Source organism: Stomoxys calcitrans, chromosome 2, assembly GCF_963082655.1.
Source record: "Stomoxys calcitrans chromosome 2, idStoCalc2.1, whole genome shotgun sequence".
Classification (NCBI taxonomy): domain Eukaryota; kingdom Metazoa; phylum Arthropoda; class Insecta; order Diptera; family Muscidae; genus Stomoxys; species Stomoxys calcitrans.
Window position 1 is genome coordinate 17,175,465 of NC_081553.1, and position 19,857 is coordinate 17,195,321.

General features: G+C 37.3%; 1 protein-coding gene across 4 annotated transcripts in view; it reads right to left on the reverse strand.

Annotated features, from left to right (window-relative positions):
- Positions 1 to 611: 611 nt before the first annotated feature.
- LOC106081850 (atlastin) overlaps positions 612 to 19,857 on the reverse strand; it is a 47,027-nt gene continuing 27,781 nt past the window's right edge. For all 4 annotated transcript variants that reach the window (XM_013244071.2, XM_013244070.2, XM_013244074.2 and 1 more), the window contains exons 2-6: positions 6,054 to 6,413; positions 5,053 to 5,985; positions 4,709 to 4,989; positions 1,719 to 1,785; positions 612 to 1,659 (exon numbers count right to left, since the gene is read on the reverse strand). In XM_013244071.2, coding sequence (XP_013099525.1) covers positions 1,525 to 1,659; positions 1,719 to 1,785; positions 4,709 to 4,989; positions 5,053 to 5,985; positions 6,054 to 6,248 — 1,611 coding nt within the window. In that variant the 5' untranslated portion in view covers positions 6,249 to 6,413 and the 3' untranslated portion in view covers positions 612 to 1,524. The remainder of the gene's footprint in view (positions 1,660 to 1,718; positions 1,786 to 4,708; positions 4,990 to 5,052; positions 5,986 to 6,053; positions 6,414 to 19,857) is intronic.

The window sequence follows — 19,857 nt, forward strand, 5'->3', positions numbered from 1 at the left end:
ATACATCGCTTGACTTATTAATGCAAACTTAGGATTTCTATATTTCATACCTTAACCATGAGTGGATATGTATAAAATAATATATATGTATATATATGTACGTATATTAATAAAAAAATATATATATTTAAATTAACAGAAAATCAGTAAAAAAACATAAAATTATTAAAAAAAATGTTCAATTAAACATAAGATTACAAACATTCTTTTTTAAAAAAAAGGCATTCTTAATGACACATTAAAAGAAAATTAAATTAAAGCAAAGTATCTACTACTTACACACAACAACAAAGGGTGCATTTCTAAAAAGAAAACAAAAGCAAAAAGAAAATTCATAACTTTTCTTTTGGTAGAGCATGGGAATATGTTTTGCAGCAATTAATGCCGTTAAATGATCAGAACAGAACAATAGCAGCATTATCGATCTGAAGAAGTTACCCTCCCCCCACACAACAGGGGCCACAAAAATTTGTATACAACGCCAGCGCTTTTTTTTTTGCTTAGGAAACATGAATTATTATCGAAAAATGTGTGTGTGTTTGTTTTTTTTGGTGAGTTTTATTATTTTTTGTTTTTATATTTATTCTCCTCTATAATTATTAATTTAAGCATACTTTTTTAAACTAGACTTTATTGGTTTATGTATGTATATATATATATTTTATTATAAATTTACGTGGCTAAGTTAAACAAAAACAAGAGACAAAGGGAGAGTTGGAATAAAAAGAAAACAATGGATATATGTGGCGTGGGGGGCTGGCAAATGAGGGCTTAAGCCCGCTGCGATGCGGCCATCGCCATACTTAAGGTCTTGCCCTTTGGGGATCAGATTAGGGGGATGGTGGTACCATGAAAAAACTCATTTAAAAAACTACAATATTCATAAAAAAGAACAACTCGTTTTGTTGTTGTTGTTGTTTAAAAATTCTCTCATTTTGCAGCATTAGAAGTTTGGCTTGCGGATTTCTTGGATTTTCGTTTTTTACGATTTGAAACCGTAATATTTGCAGATACGGCAGCCGATGCCGAGGAAGCTGCAGCTGGTGTTGCTGCTGCTACACCATGTTCTCCCTGCTGTTTGTGTAATAGCTTTTGTTGTTTGGCTTCATTACAGGTAGCTGAAAATTTACTCCAGATTGAGGCAAACATTGTCGAAGAGCTGCCGCCACTGCTGCTGGCAGCATAGGTTTCTGGCGAGGCTGTAGAATTATATGCAGGTTGCTGCTTGTGATCAATATAGTTATTGTTCGTTGTTAGAGTTCCTAGTTGCTGTTTGCTTGTATTATTACTATTGACTGCCATCGATTGCTGTTGTTGTTGTGATTGGCTTTGTGTTTTTGCATTTAATGTTGTTGTTGATGATGGTGATGATGATGATGATGTTGCTGATGTAGATGACATTGTTGGTGGGCCCTTTTCTCTATTTGCCTTGGGCTTAGCCCCTCTTCCTCCTCCTCCTCCTACTACTCCACCACCATTTTTGACTTCGCGGGCTTCTTTTGGCAATGAGGGTTTGGCGTATTCTCATGAACTTTTCACTTTGCCATTGAGTGATGTCGATCCACGGCCACCACTACCACCCAATGCATGTTCGGCAGCATGTGTTGCCACATGTTGTATACCCTTTTCCATACAACCTTGATATATTGGTTTCATAAACTAATAACGAAACGGGATGATTAGAAAATATGAACATACAAATAAAAAGGTTAACTTACATTAACCCACATTAACGTCGCAAAGTCGTCTAGTTTAACTCCGAAATCACTCAATTCTCCGCTATATCTGTAAAAAAAAGAAATTAATATAAAATAAGAGGGTGTGTAATATGGTAATAATGGGCAAAATATTGTCTGTTTTTCATTAAAAAAAAGTCAAGTCAGGAATTGTGTGGGCAGTATGGATGTGTTCACGACCTTCTCAAAACAGTGGGGCGAAGCCTGAGCGCCCCGATAGCCAATTTAGTAGTGTTACTAGTGAGGGGATTGTGGATTCGATTTCCATTAAAAGTTTTGGTCTGTGGTGTACCACAATGGACTAAAATTGGGCAAGTCAGTGTGCTTTAAACCTGTCACTCTTACCTAATGTAACCTAAGTTGTTGTACCGAGGTACCGATCCTGCTAATGGACAGGTGGCTATGTGCGTTCTGGTCCATAGGACCGATTGTCGCGGGAATGTGATGGTCATGGGTCATTTAAAAGCGCCAATAACACGCCTTGTCATATAGAGCATCATAGGCATGTAGTATTGATGTCTCCCGTCCTCCCACTGAGACTCTTCACTCGATAACGCTGATTATCCGCGATTGCAGATGCTATCCGCAATGTGTTAAACGTTCTCAGTCTTGCATATGGCCGATGGGTAAATACCCGAAAGGTATTTACCCGGTAAATTGGGTAAATACTCGGGTATTTACCCATTTATACCCAAAAGCCTCAAGACTTTAAGTCTGGAGATCGATCTTAATAGCGGCTATATATAACTAAAATCCGGTTTTATGAGATCAGAAGATCAGGTTTATATACAAAAAATACGAAATCATCAAAAATTTTTTGAAAATTTTGTTATACCCAAGATATCTGCATTTTGTTATACCCAAGATAAATACCCAAAAAAGGTATTTATTTGGTAAAAACAAGCGTTGGGTATTTATCCTGTACAATCCCTTCTCTACATTGGGCCATTTGTCGAGCTACTGAACCTAGTACAAGGGATGGCCAGTGCGAAGACACTGATTTAAGATGGGCATATATGCATGAATGCCGAATTGTCAGAAATCTCAGAACTATCGTCGGAAAGACGTACGAACTGCTTGCTTTCGACAAGAGGACTCTTCACTGTACTATAGGGCGTTGGAGGAGGATCGAACGATCGAGCTCTTGCTAAATTCATGTCCGGGTCTGCTAAATTGCCAGCACTCCATCTTACGTGGCGGTTCTTCTCCAATCTGTGTGATATTGGAAGCATATCTTTGACGGGTCTTTCAAATACTTCAATAAAGCGGGATGGTTCTTACAGGGAACGCCATAATATCCTCTAAAGGATCATTTAGGGGAAAACACCACGTATACACTTAGGTGGGTGTGGAGCAGTATACGTTCAAGGGATGCACATATATTGGGTTGCCCAAAAAGTAATTGCGGATTTTTTTAAAAGAAAGTAAATGCATTTTTAATAAAACTTAGAATGAACTTTAATCAAATATACTTTTTTACACTTTTTTCTAAGCTAAAAGTAACAGCTGATAACTGACAGAAGAAAGAATGCAATTACAGAGTCACAAGCTGTGAAAAAATTTGTCAACGCCGACTATATGAAAAATCCGCAATTACTTTTTGGGTAACTCAATATGTATATCCGATAGGTTGCTGCTGCCAGCTCTCTTCTTTTTCTTTTTCATTTTCTCACTTACACTTCTTCTTGCTACATTATTACAATGGATGTTGGGCCTTGGGCTACCCATTCAAACTACCGAGGGACCACCAAAAACTTTCTTCTTGCTAGATTATCACAATGGATAATATGTCGTTGTTTTAGAAGTGTGTTGTACACTGAGGCGGCAGCCTTTGCCGATGAAAGACTCTTTCGGGCCAATCCAGTACGTACAACCGGCTGTCATGGGATTAATCACTGAAACCTTGAGAGGTTGCCAGTCGTATGTTGAATTAAGCAATACTAGCTTGAAGTCCTTTGCATGAAACGGGTACTTTGGCATCGGAATGACCAAGTTCACCAAATGCTGAATAAGTATTGTTACCCTGACATCCAACGAGACCAACAACCGACATGGAGTGGAATCAACCAATGCAATGCGTGTGCTTGTCCGAAGCCTTGTAACTAATAACTATTGCCCTGCTCTCTTCAATCCACTAGGTTTGTTCTAGGGTCACTTAGTACTAGAGTCACGTCTCCATGACAGTACGGGGTCATCATGTAACCAATAGTGGACACAGGAGTCAGACTACACGTGATGTAACTCAACTATCAGTAGTCACCAGTGCAAGCGTATTCCTCAAGGCCCAATCGATGCGATCACACTACCAAGACCACTATTCGGCAAATCAATCAGTATTCCAGGGTTTCGAACTGTGACCTAACCAGGGCTCCTGTGTGACCGTTGACTTTCAACGATAAAGCACAACGAGCCTCGACGACGCCAGAATACTCAAAACGTCCCCAATACATAATAAGCCATTCGTACCCGTCTTTCTTATCATTTCCACTGACAACAACAATTGATTGAAGTACTATTGGCTCAGCTGAGTGAATTGGGTTTTGGCAGGGAAACATAGTGGCTAATCAAACCCCACCGTAGCGCAGAGTTTAGCATGTCCGCCTATGACGCTGCACGCCTGGGTTCGAATCCTGGCGAGACCATCAGAAAAAAATTTTCAGCGGTAGTTTTCCCCTCCTATTGCTGGCAACATTTGTGAGGTACTATGCCATGTAAAACTTCTCTCCAAAGAGGTGTCGCTCAAGCTTGAAACGGACTGCACTCATTGATATGTGAGAAGTTTGCCCCTGTTCCTTAGTGGAATGTTCATGGGCAAAATTTGCATTCTGCAATCAAACGTCACCTAACGAACAAAGAAAACAAAGCAACAACGTCCACACAAGCTTTCCTTATACTAAAAACACTTGCAACACAATGGCTGCATAAACGCTACACAATATCTGATGTTTTTTTTTGCACTGATATCACCTTACCTTATGTACGCCCACAACGCCAATGTCAATAGGGCAATGCCCATCACTAAATTGCTGAAGTTGGCAAATGTGTACATGCCCACCAAACCGAAAATACCGCTTAGGATGTAGAAAATAACAGCCACAGCGAAATAAACGGCCGGTGTACGGGCAGCTTTGAAAATGTTTTTACTTTCATTGTGCGATTTGTAATTGTTGTACATTTCCTCCAGGTCTGCGTCCAATTGCAAGCGGAATTTCTCTGTAAAATCTTCGCCACCCATTTTGCGTTTGGCCAAAAACTGAAATGGGAAAAAGGAGAAATGAGCACATTCCCTACGTATCAAGATCTAACTTTGGGTTACCTGAAACACTGCTTTGTCCTTTACTCTCAAATGTTCAGCATCCAGATGACCAGTGCTTAAGTACGGCCTTGTACCACCACAAACATCCTCCATTAGTTGATTATACATTTCCTTGGCAGCTGCCATGGCTGTCAAATGGTTAGCTTCGGCTGTGGCCACCAACATACTCTTGGGTTCGGGCAATTCATCGCCCTTGTATATGGTCATGTACGATTGGAAGTACTGAATGAGATCACGGGCTCGAATGCGTTGACCGCCGATTTCCTTGTAGACCAAATTATCGGGCGACAATAGCATGGGTACCAAACTTCTTAAACTCTGCTTAAAATCGGGAGTTATATCCTTAAGACGTCCATCGAAATTGGGATTTGTGGCTACATTAAGGCCAGGATGTGGCATAAGGAAGCAAGCCACCTCTTGGAAACATGATGAGATGTGCCGTCTGAGTGATTGTAATTCTGGATGTTGTTTGTCTGAAATTTCCAGGCGTTTCTTCAACACCTGATCACCACCAAGGGCACCATATTCAGCCTCATAGGGAAAACTCCAATCACGCACCAAAAATTGCAAGCGCTGAAAAGGCTTCTTACCCGAATCGGCCAATGCCAAGCGACCGTATTCTGTGAAAAGCTGCAAGTGTTGTAAATCATCCTCCTGAATGTTTTGTGACAAATTATAAATTTGCACGGAGGACAACATGGTGCTCAAAGCAAATACAGTGGCACAATCGCGCACTGTGCTTTGGCTGTCAAAGGCGCCTTGAGTGTCCAAAAGAATGATGGCAATTTTATCACCGTTGGGATAGTCGTGCAGGAAAATGTCTGACCACATAAGAATGCCGGTGGTATCACGTTCCGAGCCACCACGCCAAGAGAAGCCGGTCAAGGGGCTATCCTCATCGCCCAGCCAATCGGTAACATCATGACGCACGTACTATAAAAGAATTGTTGGATTTATTGCTTGCAGATCGACGAGGCTTTGCTTTTTATTTTTTAACTCACCTTGGAGTACATGTATTTGAGGAAAAAATCTAAAAGAAAACTTTTTCCCTTGCGAAATGCTCCAGCCACCGAGACCACACACACATAACGATCTTTAACTTCTTCACGCATCAGCACCTCGCTCAATTGATCTTCGTTGAGAACAAAAGTGTGCTCCTCCGAGGTGGAGATAACTTGTACCGCCTCTCCAGGCATTTTGACGGGGCTGTATACACCTTGGCCTGACTGGCTCCTTTGTCTTCACCGGTGTTAGTATTGTTGACCCAATTTTAGCAGAGGCAAGAGTACCTTCTTCTCCACGTCTTTACACTTCTTCCTTAGCGTTGGGTTTTTTTGGGATTCTACAACCAATGCCTTCCTCTGTGAAAAAAAACGAAAAAAATAAAAAAAAAAATTTAAGTTTTATCTATGGATAGGGAGGAAGTGAAATATTTTTAGCCTTACAAATTATTTTTATATACGAGAAACAGTTTTCTATCCCTGATTCGATCCACACAGCTGTGCGTAACTTTGTAGTTTAGAAGATGACGAAAAAACACAAAATTGTGATGCACTACTTGAATCATACGCTCGCTTGGATTGCGAATGTAGTACTTATGTACTTGTAGTACCAAAAACATACAATATTCACATTTGAATATAAAAATAGATGAGAAAATATGGTGTTGGTTAAGCGGTTATGCCGGTGTCGCTCATAACATATACACTTAGAGAAAAGCAATTTTTTATAGCTTTCGCCTGTAACACCTTGCAATATTCATTTTAAGATGCTATGAAAAGGTAAGGTTAACAGTCGGCACTGTGTTATCAAAACCACTTCAACAATTTTCAGCTTTGGTAGACCATTGCCAGAGCAAGTCCTTAACACAAAGAACTACGGATTAAGATATCAACTGTCTCAACCTGTCTTTGAACACTCTTATAGTACCCGATGTCTGGAAAATGGGCAGAGTGATCCCTCTACTGTAGCCTGGATAGGACCCGAGTTTGGGGGAGTCGTACAGACCGATCTCCCTTCTCTCACCAGTGGCAAATACGCTTGAGGCATTGCTCCTCCCGAGCCTCGTAGGTGAATTTCCATTCCATCAACATGGATTTCGAAGACTGCATAGCACAACAACAGCTTTGCATGCCATCACCGCACACATTTGGCGTAGCTTCAATCAGCCCAGGCCATGTGATAGGACGGTCCTCGTGGCACTGGACCTATCGAAGGCATTCGACACCCATGCCAAATTATTTGAGGACATCGCCAACACGTCCCTCCAGCCAGGCCTGAAACGCTGGGTCTCGAACTATCTGTGTGTGCCATTTGTGGAATTTAGGGATAATAAGTCGAAGCACCGTAGAGTGAAAGAAGGAGTTCCCCAAGGTGGGTGATATTTCCGGCACTGTTTAACCTCTTCCTATCCTCCATTCCACCCCTCCAGACGGCATAGAGATCGTATACGACCGACGATTGTACGATCATGGCATAATCGTACAATCGTCGATTGTACGATTATGCCATGATCGTACAATCGACATTGACATCTGCGTTAGGTTCAACGTCTTCCTCAACGAACATGCCTCATATTTCGCTGCGAGAAATCTGAAGATATCTGCCACCAAATCTTCAGCCACCTTGCTCACTACAAATACGCGTGAGGTGAATAGAGAAATGATTCCGACCATCAAGTGTCCCAAAATACTTTGCGTCACATTTGACAGCTCTTACACATTCTCCCCACATGTCACAGCAATTCGCGATAAAGTCAAAAGTAGAAACAAGGTCCTCAAGTCACTTGCTGGCAGCACTTGGGGTGCAGACAAAGAAACCTTGTTGACCACGTACAAAGCAAATGGCCGGTCTGTGGTAAGTTATGCAGCGCCAGTGTGGTCTCGTCAACTTTGCGACTCGTAGTGGAATAATATTCAGATCTGTCAGAATGCCGCCCTCCGAACTGCGACGTGCTGTCTCCTCAGTTCTCATGTGGACCACCTCCATCAGTAGACAAGATCTTGCCAGTGCGAAGACATTACATGCTGTCAATACCTTTTGGAATGTTATCGCAGACACCATCCAAATCATCATCTTGTGGATAGATAATCACCGCCCACAAGCCTTTAGGTAGATCTACATGATCTACAGCGTGAGGTTCAGCGCTACAAGAGAGAACCTCTAGATCAACCGGCTTATCAAGCAGGTCTAGACAAAATTCGTGCAGACACGGTAGCAGACGCGATAAATGGCTACCGGGTGAATGTAGTCCTTGGAGAACGACCGCCTCCCATTGCACCTGAAGAAATTGACCTCCCCCGGCAAACCAGAGTATTTCTGGCTCAATTACGTTCCGGCAGATGCAGCCGCCTCAACCTCAACTCCTACAGAGCAAGGATTGATGGCGTGTGCAAGATGTATGTCCCGATTGTAAGTAGGGACCGCACGATACACGTCACCTGTTTAACTGCCCGGTCAGACCCAGATCCCTATAAACGCACCCCATCTTAGTCGCAGTGTTCCTGGGTCTTGACACTCAACAGAATCAAGCAGACGAAACATAGAAAACAATAAACTGCTACAACAACAACAACAATGAATTCTATTAAAAAAAAAATCAATATCAAAAAGATTAAAAAAGCATAAACAACAGTTCCAAAAGAGCCCACTTAGTGGCTTTTATATTGGGTTGCCCAAAAAGTAATTGCGGATTTTTCATATAGTCGGCGTTGACAAATTTTTTCACAGCTTGTGACTCTGAGCTTAAACTAGAATCGGACGACATTCATTGATATGTGAGAACTTTGCCTCTGTTGCTTAATGGAATGTCCATGGGCAACTTTGCATAGCAGTACGGGAATTCACAAGAAATCTCAAATTTGTTAAGTTTTTGAACATTAACCTCAATACACAAATTGCAAAATAAAAATTTCTCCACGAACATTCTACCGAAGATCAGGGGCAAAGTTCTCACATATCAATGAGTACTGTTTTTAAGCTCAATGATAATTCGAGGGCCGAGTCCAAACGGCGTGAGGAAAACTCTTTGGGAGAAGTTTTTCCATAGCTGCTATTCCATTAACATGGCGCAGTACCTATTACCACCAATGTTCTCCCCAAGAGTTGAAGCTAGGCGTTCAGTGTCGTAGGTGGACATCCCATGGTGGCCTCCATAAAAAAATTGCAAATTTGCCCATGAGATTTGCCATGGCTTCAATCACACCAGGCCATATGATGGGACGGTAAACGTGGCACTGGACCTATCGAAAGCATTCGACACGGTCAGCCATGCCTGAAACACTGGGTGGCGAATTATGTGCGGAATTCAGGGACAAGAATTCGAAACACCGTAGGGTGAAACAGAGAGTTCCCCAAGACAGGGTGATATCTCCAGCACTGTTTAACTGCTGTCTATCCTCTATCCAGTGATGCAGCCGACTTAACTTCTACAGAGCAAGGATTGATGCCAACGTGCAGGATGTGTGTCCCGATTGTGACCTGGGACCACATGACAAACGTCACCTGTTGGATAGGACAATAACACTTACAACAATTCCAAATCGGCACCAATTCTTATGCCCACCACCATAGGATAGGGGTGTATTATATTGATTTAGTCATTCCATTTGCAACACATTCAAATATTTCCGACCCCACAAAGTATATATATTTCGGATCGTCGTGAAATTCTAAGGCGATTTAACGATGTCCATGTGTCTTTCCGTCCGTCTGTTGTAATCACTCTATAGCCTTCAAAAATTGAGATAATGAGCTGAAATTTGGCACATATGCGTCTTTATGCTGCAGGTTAAGTTCTTGAACGGGCCAAATCGAACCATATTTGGATATTCGACCTAAATATGATTCTGATCGGACTATATTTCCATATAGACTAGACCTGGCAAACTATCAATAATGCCAACATTTGATATTTTCGATAGTTTTAATAATAAATATCGATGGTATCGATACTATCGTTAATTTCTCATCACCTATATTTCAAACGAAAGTGAGAAGTAACAATACGGAGATCAATTTATATAGAAGCAATATCAATGCACAGACCAAATAGAGCCATGGTAAATAAAGTCAGTTGGAAGTCATGAGAGAAATTATTGTACAAAATGTTGTCTAATCAGATAAAAATTGCGCCCTCTATGGGCGAAATGAATCTTAAAGGATACATTCAGTGTCGGATTGCTCATTTTTGTTTAGTTTTGCAAAAAATTAACTTTTGCGATAGTATCCATCGGAAAAATATTAATCGATATTCAGCCAAAAAATTAAATATCGATAGTACCATCGATATTTTGCCAGATCTGATATAGACCGATCTGCCGATAAAGGGTCTGAAATCCCATAAAAGCTTTATTTCCCGATTTCACTAAAATTGAAAACAGTAGGTTTTTATAAGCCTCCCGACGACAGACTCAAATATGGTTCAAATCGGACTATATTTCCATATAGCTGCTATATTGACAGATCTGCCGATAAAGAGACTGAAGCCCATACAAGCTTTATTTATTTCCCGATTTCACTGTATTTTGAAACAGTAGATAGCTTTTAGCCTCCCGACATACGACCCAAACATAGTTCGGGTCTGACTATATTTAGATATAGCTGCCAAATAGACCGATCTGCCGATAAAGGGTCTGAAAGCCCATAAAAGCTTTATTTCCCGATTTCACTAAAATTTAAAACAGTAGGTTTTTATAAGCCTCCCGACAACAGACCCAAATATGGTTCAAATCGGACTATATTTCCATATAGCCGCTATATAGACCGATCTGCGATAAAGAGACTGAAGCCCATAAAAGCTTTATTTATTTCAATATTTTAACTAAACTTGGAAATAGTGGGTTGTTTTAAGCCTCCCGACATACCACCCAAATATGGTTCGGGTTTTACTATATTTAGATATAGCTGCCATATAGACCGATCTGCCGGTTAAGGGTCTGAAACCCATAAAAGCTTTTTTTGTTACCCGATTTTATTGAAATTTGAAATATTGAGTTGTTTTAAGTCTCCCGACCTATCAAATATGATCCATATCACACTATATATATATAGCTGGCATATCGACCGATCTTCCAATTTAGGGTCTAGATTTCAGAACTTATTGCCTGATTTCACTGAAATTGTTACTTGTATAAGATATCTCGGGACCTGAATAACATTCAATCGAGATCAACACCTAATTAGATATAACTATGGATATGGTAGTGGAATTATAATAAAATAGGATGATTAATACATCCATGATGGTGGGTATTCAATATACTTGTCTAAATATCTATTGTAACTTTATCTGGCATCTATCTAGCTTTTTGTCTTATCTGACTTTTCTATCTTATTGCATTTATGCTTTATACTGATATTCTTTTTTGTATTACATTTATAACTTTTCAACATAACTTCTTCTTGATCTCACCTTCGTTGAATTAAGACTGAATTAACAATGAACTTCGTGTTACCTAATACCGACGAACTACTTTTTAATATTAAACGACTTAATATGTTATTCATTTAAAAATTGAAGGCAGCATGTTTGGCATTAACTTTTTTTTTGGGTGTACACATAGCCTAGGCAGACATCTTTTAAGGGTGTATTTGAACTCAATAAATATAAATAAATAGTATGAGTAAATTGCTCTTAACATCAAGTTTTTTTTTTGCAAATGTATCCCTTTTTCAATGAGATGTCAAATTTTAAAATAGCTTTCTTACAACACCATAGACAAAGTAAATCTATAGACTATGAAACTCAAAAAAAACATACAGCGGTCAAAAAAAGTATTCATCATTAGCAAAATTGATAATAAATTCACTTATTTTGGGTAATTGAAGAAAATTTAAAGTAAACAAATAATGCAGTTTTATGCAATAGTTTATTTTTCGTAATATGTTTTAAAATAAATTCAAAAAATAAATTTAATTAGCGCAAAAAATGCAATTTTATATAATAACACCAAAAACAGAACAAAAAAAGTATTCATCATTGATGTGCTATCATCAAAGTCAAATTCAAATATTATTTGGGAATCCCCCTTTTCTGTTTTATTTAGTAAAGGAGGCTTTGCCCTTGACAGCAAATATTTAATTTCATTGAAAATATAGTTTTTGTCAAAATGGGTCGTAAGCAAAACGAGGTTTCTGATGAGGTAAAAGTTTTGATAATAAAACACCACAGGAATGGTTTAACTCAAAAAACTATCAGTGAAATATTAAATAGACCACGATCTACAATCCATCATCAGAAAGTGGACAGAAACGAAAACTGTTGACAATAAACCAAGATCTGGTCGACCAAAAGCACTTTCAGTTGGAGATGTGCGTTGGCTAGTGCGGCAAGTTCAGAAAACTCCGAAGACAAATGCGACCATTCTTCGTAAAAACACTATGGAATATTTAGGGAAGGAAGTTACTACACAAACAATTCGAAATACACTCAAAAGGCATAGTTACAGAGGAAGAACTGCACGTAAGAAGCCCTTTATAAATAAAATAAACCGAGTGAAAAGGCTAAACTTCGCAAAAATGTATGTAAAACAGCCCGAATCAAACAGTAATTTTTGCAGACGAGAGCAAGTTTAATCTTTTTGGGTGCGATGGAAAGGTCATAGTGTACAGAAAACCAAATACAGAGCTTGAAGAACGAAACACAGTTGCTACTGTAAAACATGGTGGAGGTGGTTTAATGGTTTGGGGGTGTATGGCGGCTTCAGAAGCGGGAAATCTTGAAATTATTAATGGAGTAATGGATCATAAGTATTACATTGACATTTTAAAGAGGAATTTAAAAGATAGTGCTGTAAAACTTGGGCTTGGTAATAACTTTCAATATTATCAAGATAATGACCCCAAACATTCTGCTTTAAATACCAAGATGTGGATGCTGTATAACTGCCCCAAAGTCATTAAAACTCCTCCTCAAAGTCCCGACTTGAACCCAATTGAACATCTTTGGGAACATCTCGAACGCAAATTGAGAACGCGCAATATTTCGAGCAAGAGTCAAATGCAACAGGTGATAATGGAGGAATGGACTAATATAGACCAAAATATAACCGCTAAATTAGTCCAATCGATGTCAAACCGTTTAAAAGAAGTTATAAGACGCGGTGGTCGAATAACAAAGTATTATTTTTTTTAAATTATGTTATTTATTTTTTTGTTTTTTTGCAATGATGAATACTTTTTTGTTTAATTTTTTGTGTTCAGCTGTAAAATGGCCCTTTTTGTTCCAATAAATACTATTTTTTTCTTTAAAAACAATGAAATTGTGTACATATATATCACACAAGCACTACTGCATCATTAGTTTAATATGTTTTTATTCCAATTGTCTTTTGTAGACTTATTAAAAAAAAAACATTGAATGATGAATACTTTTTTTGACCACTGTAACTCAAAAGATCTCCATTTTATGTCGCCTGGGTTACTTACGCACTCACATATAAACGACTGAGAATTTGACATTTATTCCAACTGTTAGAGCTTTTTGAACCAATCTTAAGGAGTCTATACATATCCTTTGTAGCTGACAAAATTATGGATGGAACGTTTACCACTTAAAACCTATTACTGACATCGATTGTGCGGAAAATATTGCTAAACATCAATTAAATTTTGTGGAATCTCATAATGTTTCCAATAGTGTTGCTAATTTGTTAAGTTGTAATTAAACTTTTTTATTTGGCATGCAAAGCGTTGTTGTGGTAGTAAACAGTTGTATGTTGACATCATTGTTGACATCAATGCCATGCATTGAAGCCATGCACTGCGTCACGCCGTTCGGGCTCGGCCACAAAAAGGATGCTACTTATCATTGAGCTTAAACTTGAATCGGACTTCACTCTCTGATATGTGAGAAGTTTGCCCCTGTTCCTTAATGGAATGTTCATGGGCAAATTTGCATTTGCATTGTCTCTCTTTAATAAAATAGAGAGAGAAAGACTTTTTATTTTTTTCCTCTTATTTTTCTTTTCCTAAACGTTCAAAAGGTCCTTCCGTCTGCGGCATTTTATAATCCCCAACTTGAGCTATGAGATGGAAAGGCCTTAGTTTTTTGGACATCCTTTGTCAATTTACAAGGAATAAGGAATGCATCCGTTGTACCTCCAAAATTTACCTTTTAGAATCAGTTTTTACTCCTAAATATTCACACTGGACACTTTAAAGATGTGAGGGGCACACATTATTTCGATAAAGGGTCGGAAATAAATATCTCTATGCAGTGCAGAGGCAATGACAAAAAAGGCATATTTTGTTTTTCAAGATGAAATTTTCTTAATGTTGGCCTACAAAATTCCTCCTCCCACATTGCATTTTAAGAAATTTTATATTGGACATTTATTGCCTATTTAAATAGGTTTTTTCAACATCTGCATTAATTTTATAAAAGTATTGAAATATTTTAGAAACAAGCTAAGAATGACGAGAACTATTTGTGTACAACATATTGCCAAATAAAAAATAAAAAATTGTCATAAATATGTGATTTTTTGCAATATACAGTGACTCAAAAAATTATTCGTGCAGCCACAGCTTTCAAATGTGCTTTCAAACATGTTCGAATTAGGCAATAACATTTTGCTGTCGAAGTAAATTGTATATTCTAAAGCAAAAAACATACATTTCTCTTTTCTTAAGAATAAAACAAACGGAAAACAAAAAGTCTAAATATTATGCAAAAAATTATTCGTACATCGAGATATTTTAAATATATAAAAAGAATTTTTGTCAATTAAAATAATGTTTTATATTATTTTGGGACTTCTTTAGCTTTCATAACGGCTGTCAAACGACAAAGCATACATTTCACCAGATTGGATCTGTTATTTGCAGAAATCTTGTCCCACTCAGCCCTTAGGGATACCTTTCGAATGTTCAAATACACTTGCTTGTCCATTTTTTCAACCACTAATGCAACCCCAAACCATTACATTTACCCAACCATGCTTTACAGTTGGAATAAGGTTCTTTCTTGCCTTGCAGTATTGACTTTTCTGCAAACGTTAGTGGGTCCAAAGGGTCCAGGTGACATTGAAGGTGCTTTCAATTGGAGTTTCTAGGCATCAACTCTACCGTAAGAAAGTTTATTAATAACTTATTTACTAAAAGATGCATTACGGCAGGCTTGGGATCTGTGGATTTTAAAAGATGGGTTAGCAGAGGAACACCTCAAAAAGGTGTACTGTCTCCTCTACTTTGGAATAAAGCCATTAACAATATATTATTGTCTTTGAAAGAAAAAGGTGTTAAAGTGGTCCCATATGCTGATGACGTGGCAATTGCGGTTAGGGGAAACTTTCCCAGCACTCTAAGAGATATACTTCAGGAAGCCCTACGTGCAACAGCAAAGTGGGCTGCCGAAAGTGGTCTAGGTATAATTCCATGCAAGAAAGAAGTAGTTCTTTTCAGCAGAAGATACAAGTTGCCTACAGTGGAACATGTCTCCTTGGGTGGACAGGAAATTCAGAAAAATGCATGAATTTTTATTTGAATCGATAATCAATAATTTCATGTTTGAGGATTTTTTCATGCAAATGTTGACCATTGCGCCTCAAATGGTCCATCGACTTAGTTCAATTTTGGCATTTCGGCTAGTATCTCAAGAATAAATGCTTCAACGTTGTCTTCCTATGCGTCAATTGAAGCGGGCTTGTTTGTATAGACATCAGGATTCACTAATAGAAGGTTAGGTCACTTGCGGAAACAAAGTGATCAATGTCAAGTACTGCCAAAAATTTAAAAAAAAATATGTCGACCGACCACTTAATTTAACCTTATTCAGTGAATCCTGTATAGACTTGAGCTTTAACATAGCCCTTCAAAAAATTTGTCTAAAGGCGTTAAATCACACGATATAGGCGGCCAATTAATCGGTCCTGAACTTGAAATAAAATGTTAACCAAACTCTCCTCTCAATAAGTCCATTGTTACGCGTGCTGTGTGGCATGTGGCACCGTGTTGTTGAAACCACATGTCATGCAAGTCAAGCTTTTGCATATTGGGCAAAAAAAGTTGGATATCATCTCACGGTTGCGCTCACCCTTCACAGTTATCATCGTCATTGGAGAAGTACGGTCAAATGATACCCTCAGCCCATAGACCGCACCAAACTGACTTTTTCTGGATGCATTGGTAGTTCTTGTAATGCTTCTGCCTGATCTTCTCTCCAAAATCGGCAATTCTGCTTATTTACGTACCCATTGAGTCCAAAATTTGCTTCGTCGTAAAATGGAAGAAACGCCTGATGCATTTTCTTAACAGAGCACGCATTTTCATATTAAAATTCAATAATTTGCAAGCGTTGTTCGTTTGTAAGATGATTCAGGCCAAACTGAAGATGTTTGACAGTGAAACAAAAAACACTAAACGTGCGGGAGCTGTTTAAACCAGTGTTGCCAAAAAGATAATAGCTAACAAATTTCCCTTTACATTCATTATTTCATTACGCTCTTTAAGATGAGATAACGCTTTGGATCTTTCAGCGTTTTTATGATTAGAGGGCAATTGACCAATGTCATCATATTTTTTATCACGCTTTGAAATGTGGAGTGTGCTCTCCGATTTTAGGCAAAGAACTTTTTTTATATATAGTTATTGAATAAAATTCGAAGATTCAATGAACATTAATGGGGTAGAAGTACATAATCAATTAGAATAGCAAGGTATAATACCATCATAACTGTTTTAGCAAAACAAAAACCGTTATTTTTCCAAGAACAGTATAAGACGCACGATTTTTTTTGTGTTCTTAGGAGAAAATTGATTGTTATATCAGATACTAAAATCAAAGTTGGAAAAAATAGTAAAAATTATGCCGTTTGTTAGCTTTTAAAATTTTATAAAGAGTTTAGGCATAATTTTTTGGGTCACTGTACTAATTATGAAAATCTTCATTGGGCATCTGAATCTTTCATGCTGTTCATCTGTTTTATATGTACAAATGTATAAATTATTGTAAAAAATGAAAACCCCATGTCATTGTAGACGGATACATGTCAAAGTTAAAAAATGTACAGAGCTGAATGGGATTTTTCTTTTTATAGAAAAATTCACAAACAGGTATGATCGAAAATATATGTATTTCTGTATGACTTTGAGTTGGTTCATTGTTGCACAATTTGAACCATATTTGAATTCGCATGGATTTAAATAGTTTTCGTTTGATTTTGCCATCGTAAGGTTTAGAATGGTATGACTAATTACGCTTTCGTTGTTGTTTTCAGATTACGTATTTATTAGATCATAGCGCAGATACGTGAAAAAACAAAACAAACTGGTTCCAATGGAAACAATTACATTTTCGCAATGAACCATGAAATATATACTGCTCAATACGACATGCTGTGAAAGTAGTATGACTCTCTTTATGTCGCGACGCACAGAGATCACTTCCAGGGACGTAGCCAAAAATGTTGTCTTTAGAAAATTTTTAAAAAAATTTTTTGGGTCCTGGCTGATGAGAATGTTATGCTGAATTATTACAATTTTGTCTTTAGGAAAGAACTGTGATGAAGTTTTGTCTTTAAAAATCTTACGGTGAAATTTTGTCTTTGGAAAAAATTTGATTAAAATTTGTTTTGAAAAATATTTCATTAAAATTTTTAACTTAAGAAAAATAATTTTGAGGTGGTCCTGGTCTGAAAAAATTTTCTTTCTTTTGTCATTTTAAAAAGTTTTACTAAAATTTCAAATAAAATAGTTCAAAAATTTAATGGAATATTTTTCAAAACAAATTTTAATGAAATTTTTTCCAAAGACAAAATTTCATCGTAATATTTTTAAAGACAAAACTTCTAATCAGCCCGGGCCCAAAAATTTCATTTAAAATTTTCCTAAAGACAACATTTTTCTAAAAATTACATTTTAATGGTTTTTTATACCCTCCACCATAGGATGGGGGTATACTAATTCTGTTTGTAAATCCTCGAAATATTGGTCCGTCTGCCAGCATGCTAACTTTCGAAAGAGAAAAGCTAGCCGCTTGAAATTTTACACAAATACTTCTTATTAGTGTAGGTCGGTTGGGATTGTAAATGGGATATATCGGTCCACATTTTGATTTAGCTTCCATATAAACCGATCTGGAATATTGAGCCGCTAGAGGGTACAATTTTTATCCGATTTGGCTGAAATGTTGCATGATGTGTTTTATTATGACTTCCGACAACTGTGCTAAGTATGGTTGAAATCGGTTCATAACCTGATATAGCTGCCATATGAACCGTTCTGGGGTCTTGACTTCTTGAGCCACTAGAGGGCGCAATTATTATCCGGTTTGGCTGAAATTTTGCTTGAGGTGTTTTGTTATGACTTTCAACAGCTGTGCTAAGAATAGTTCAAATCGGTTCATAACCTGATATAGCTGCCATATAAACCGATATGGGATCTTGACTTCTTGAGTCTCTAAACGGCTTCTCCCATGACCTTTAACATACGTGTTGAATAAGGGAGCTATACAACTCCCCTATAAACCGATCTCCCTATTTTACTTTTTCAGTCCCTAAAGGGCGCAATCCTTTCTAAATTTGGCTGAAATTTTACACAATGACTTCTACTATGATCTCCAATATTCAATTCAATTATGGTTCGAAATGAACCATTACTTGATATTCCAATAGCATAGCAATTCTTTTCTTTTATCTTTTGTTTGCCTAACAAGAGATACCGTGGAAAGAGCTCGACAAATGCGATCCCTGGTGGAGGGTATATAAGATTCGGCCCGGCCGAACTTATCACGCTTTTACTTGTTTTTTTCTAAAGACTATATTTTAGTGATACATTTTCTAAAGACAAACTTCTTTTGCGCCTGATCAATGCATTTTGTGACATTTATAATTTTTTTTTATGGTTTTCTGTCCCAAATAGAAACAAAAACAAAATGAAAAATCACAAAATGAAAGTTTTCTATGTAAAAATAAAACTTGAAAGACATTTTTTCTAAATGTAAAATTTCAATGAAATATGTCTAAAGGGAAAATGTTGCTCAGGCCCGGCACCATCCAAATTATTTTTTCCAAAAGAAAGATTTCGATAAATTTCAATAACATCTTTTCAAACGAAAACATTGTTCTAATATTTTTTCTATAGACAAAATTTTAACCCATTCCGCTTGACCCTCGACTCCCTTGTCCAAATTGGATGTAATTTCATATATTCATAATTTAGAGCATTTATATTGACGTAGATATTTTTTATTTCTTTAACGACAATTTTAAAAAAAAAAATTTTGTAAACATTTTTGAAAAATAAAAATATCTTCTTTTGCTTTCAATGCTTTTAATATTTTGTAACCATTTTGCGAAGAAAGGTGGATTTAACAACATTGAGATAAAATAGCACCTGCTGACTTATCGCCATAAATTTATTTTTTTAATATAGCAACCATCAAGTGCAACAAGAAACTAAAATGGATTCCAAAAATCCCACTTATAAGAATTTTGAAAAAAAAAATTTTTGTTTTTGATTTATTTGAATGTAAAAATTTGTCGAATTTCGAAAGACAATTTCCCCCATAAAATGATAAGGGATAAGGATACCTCTATCCAAGCTCGAGCTGGAATTTTTCTAAGACAGTTCCATTCTTGGATATTTTGCTATCCTTTCGTATTTTATGGATCAATAACATATTTTTAAAGACCGAGTCGTCCAGATTTACATTTTAAAATAATTATTTCAAATGAAACCATTTCTTTTTTTTCTGGAATTTTACAATACAGTATTTAAGGCAATTGATACAGAGCTCATAGTGAGTTAGGATCAAAATCTATCAGTCAATTTGCTATTGATCATTGCATTGATTTTATTAGTTCT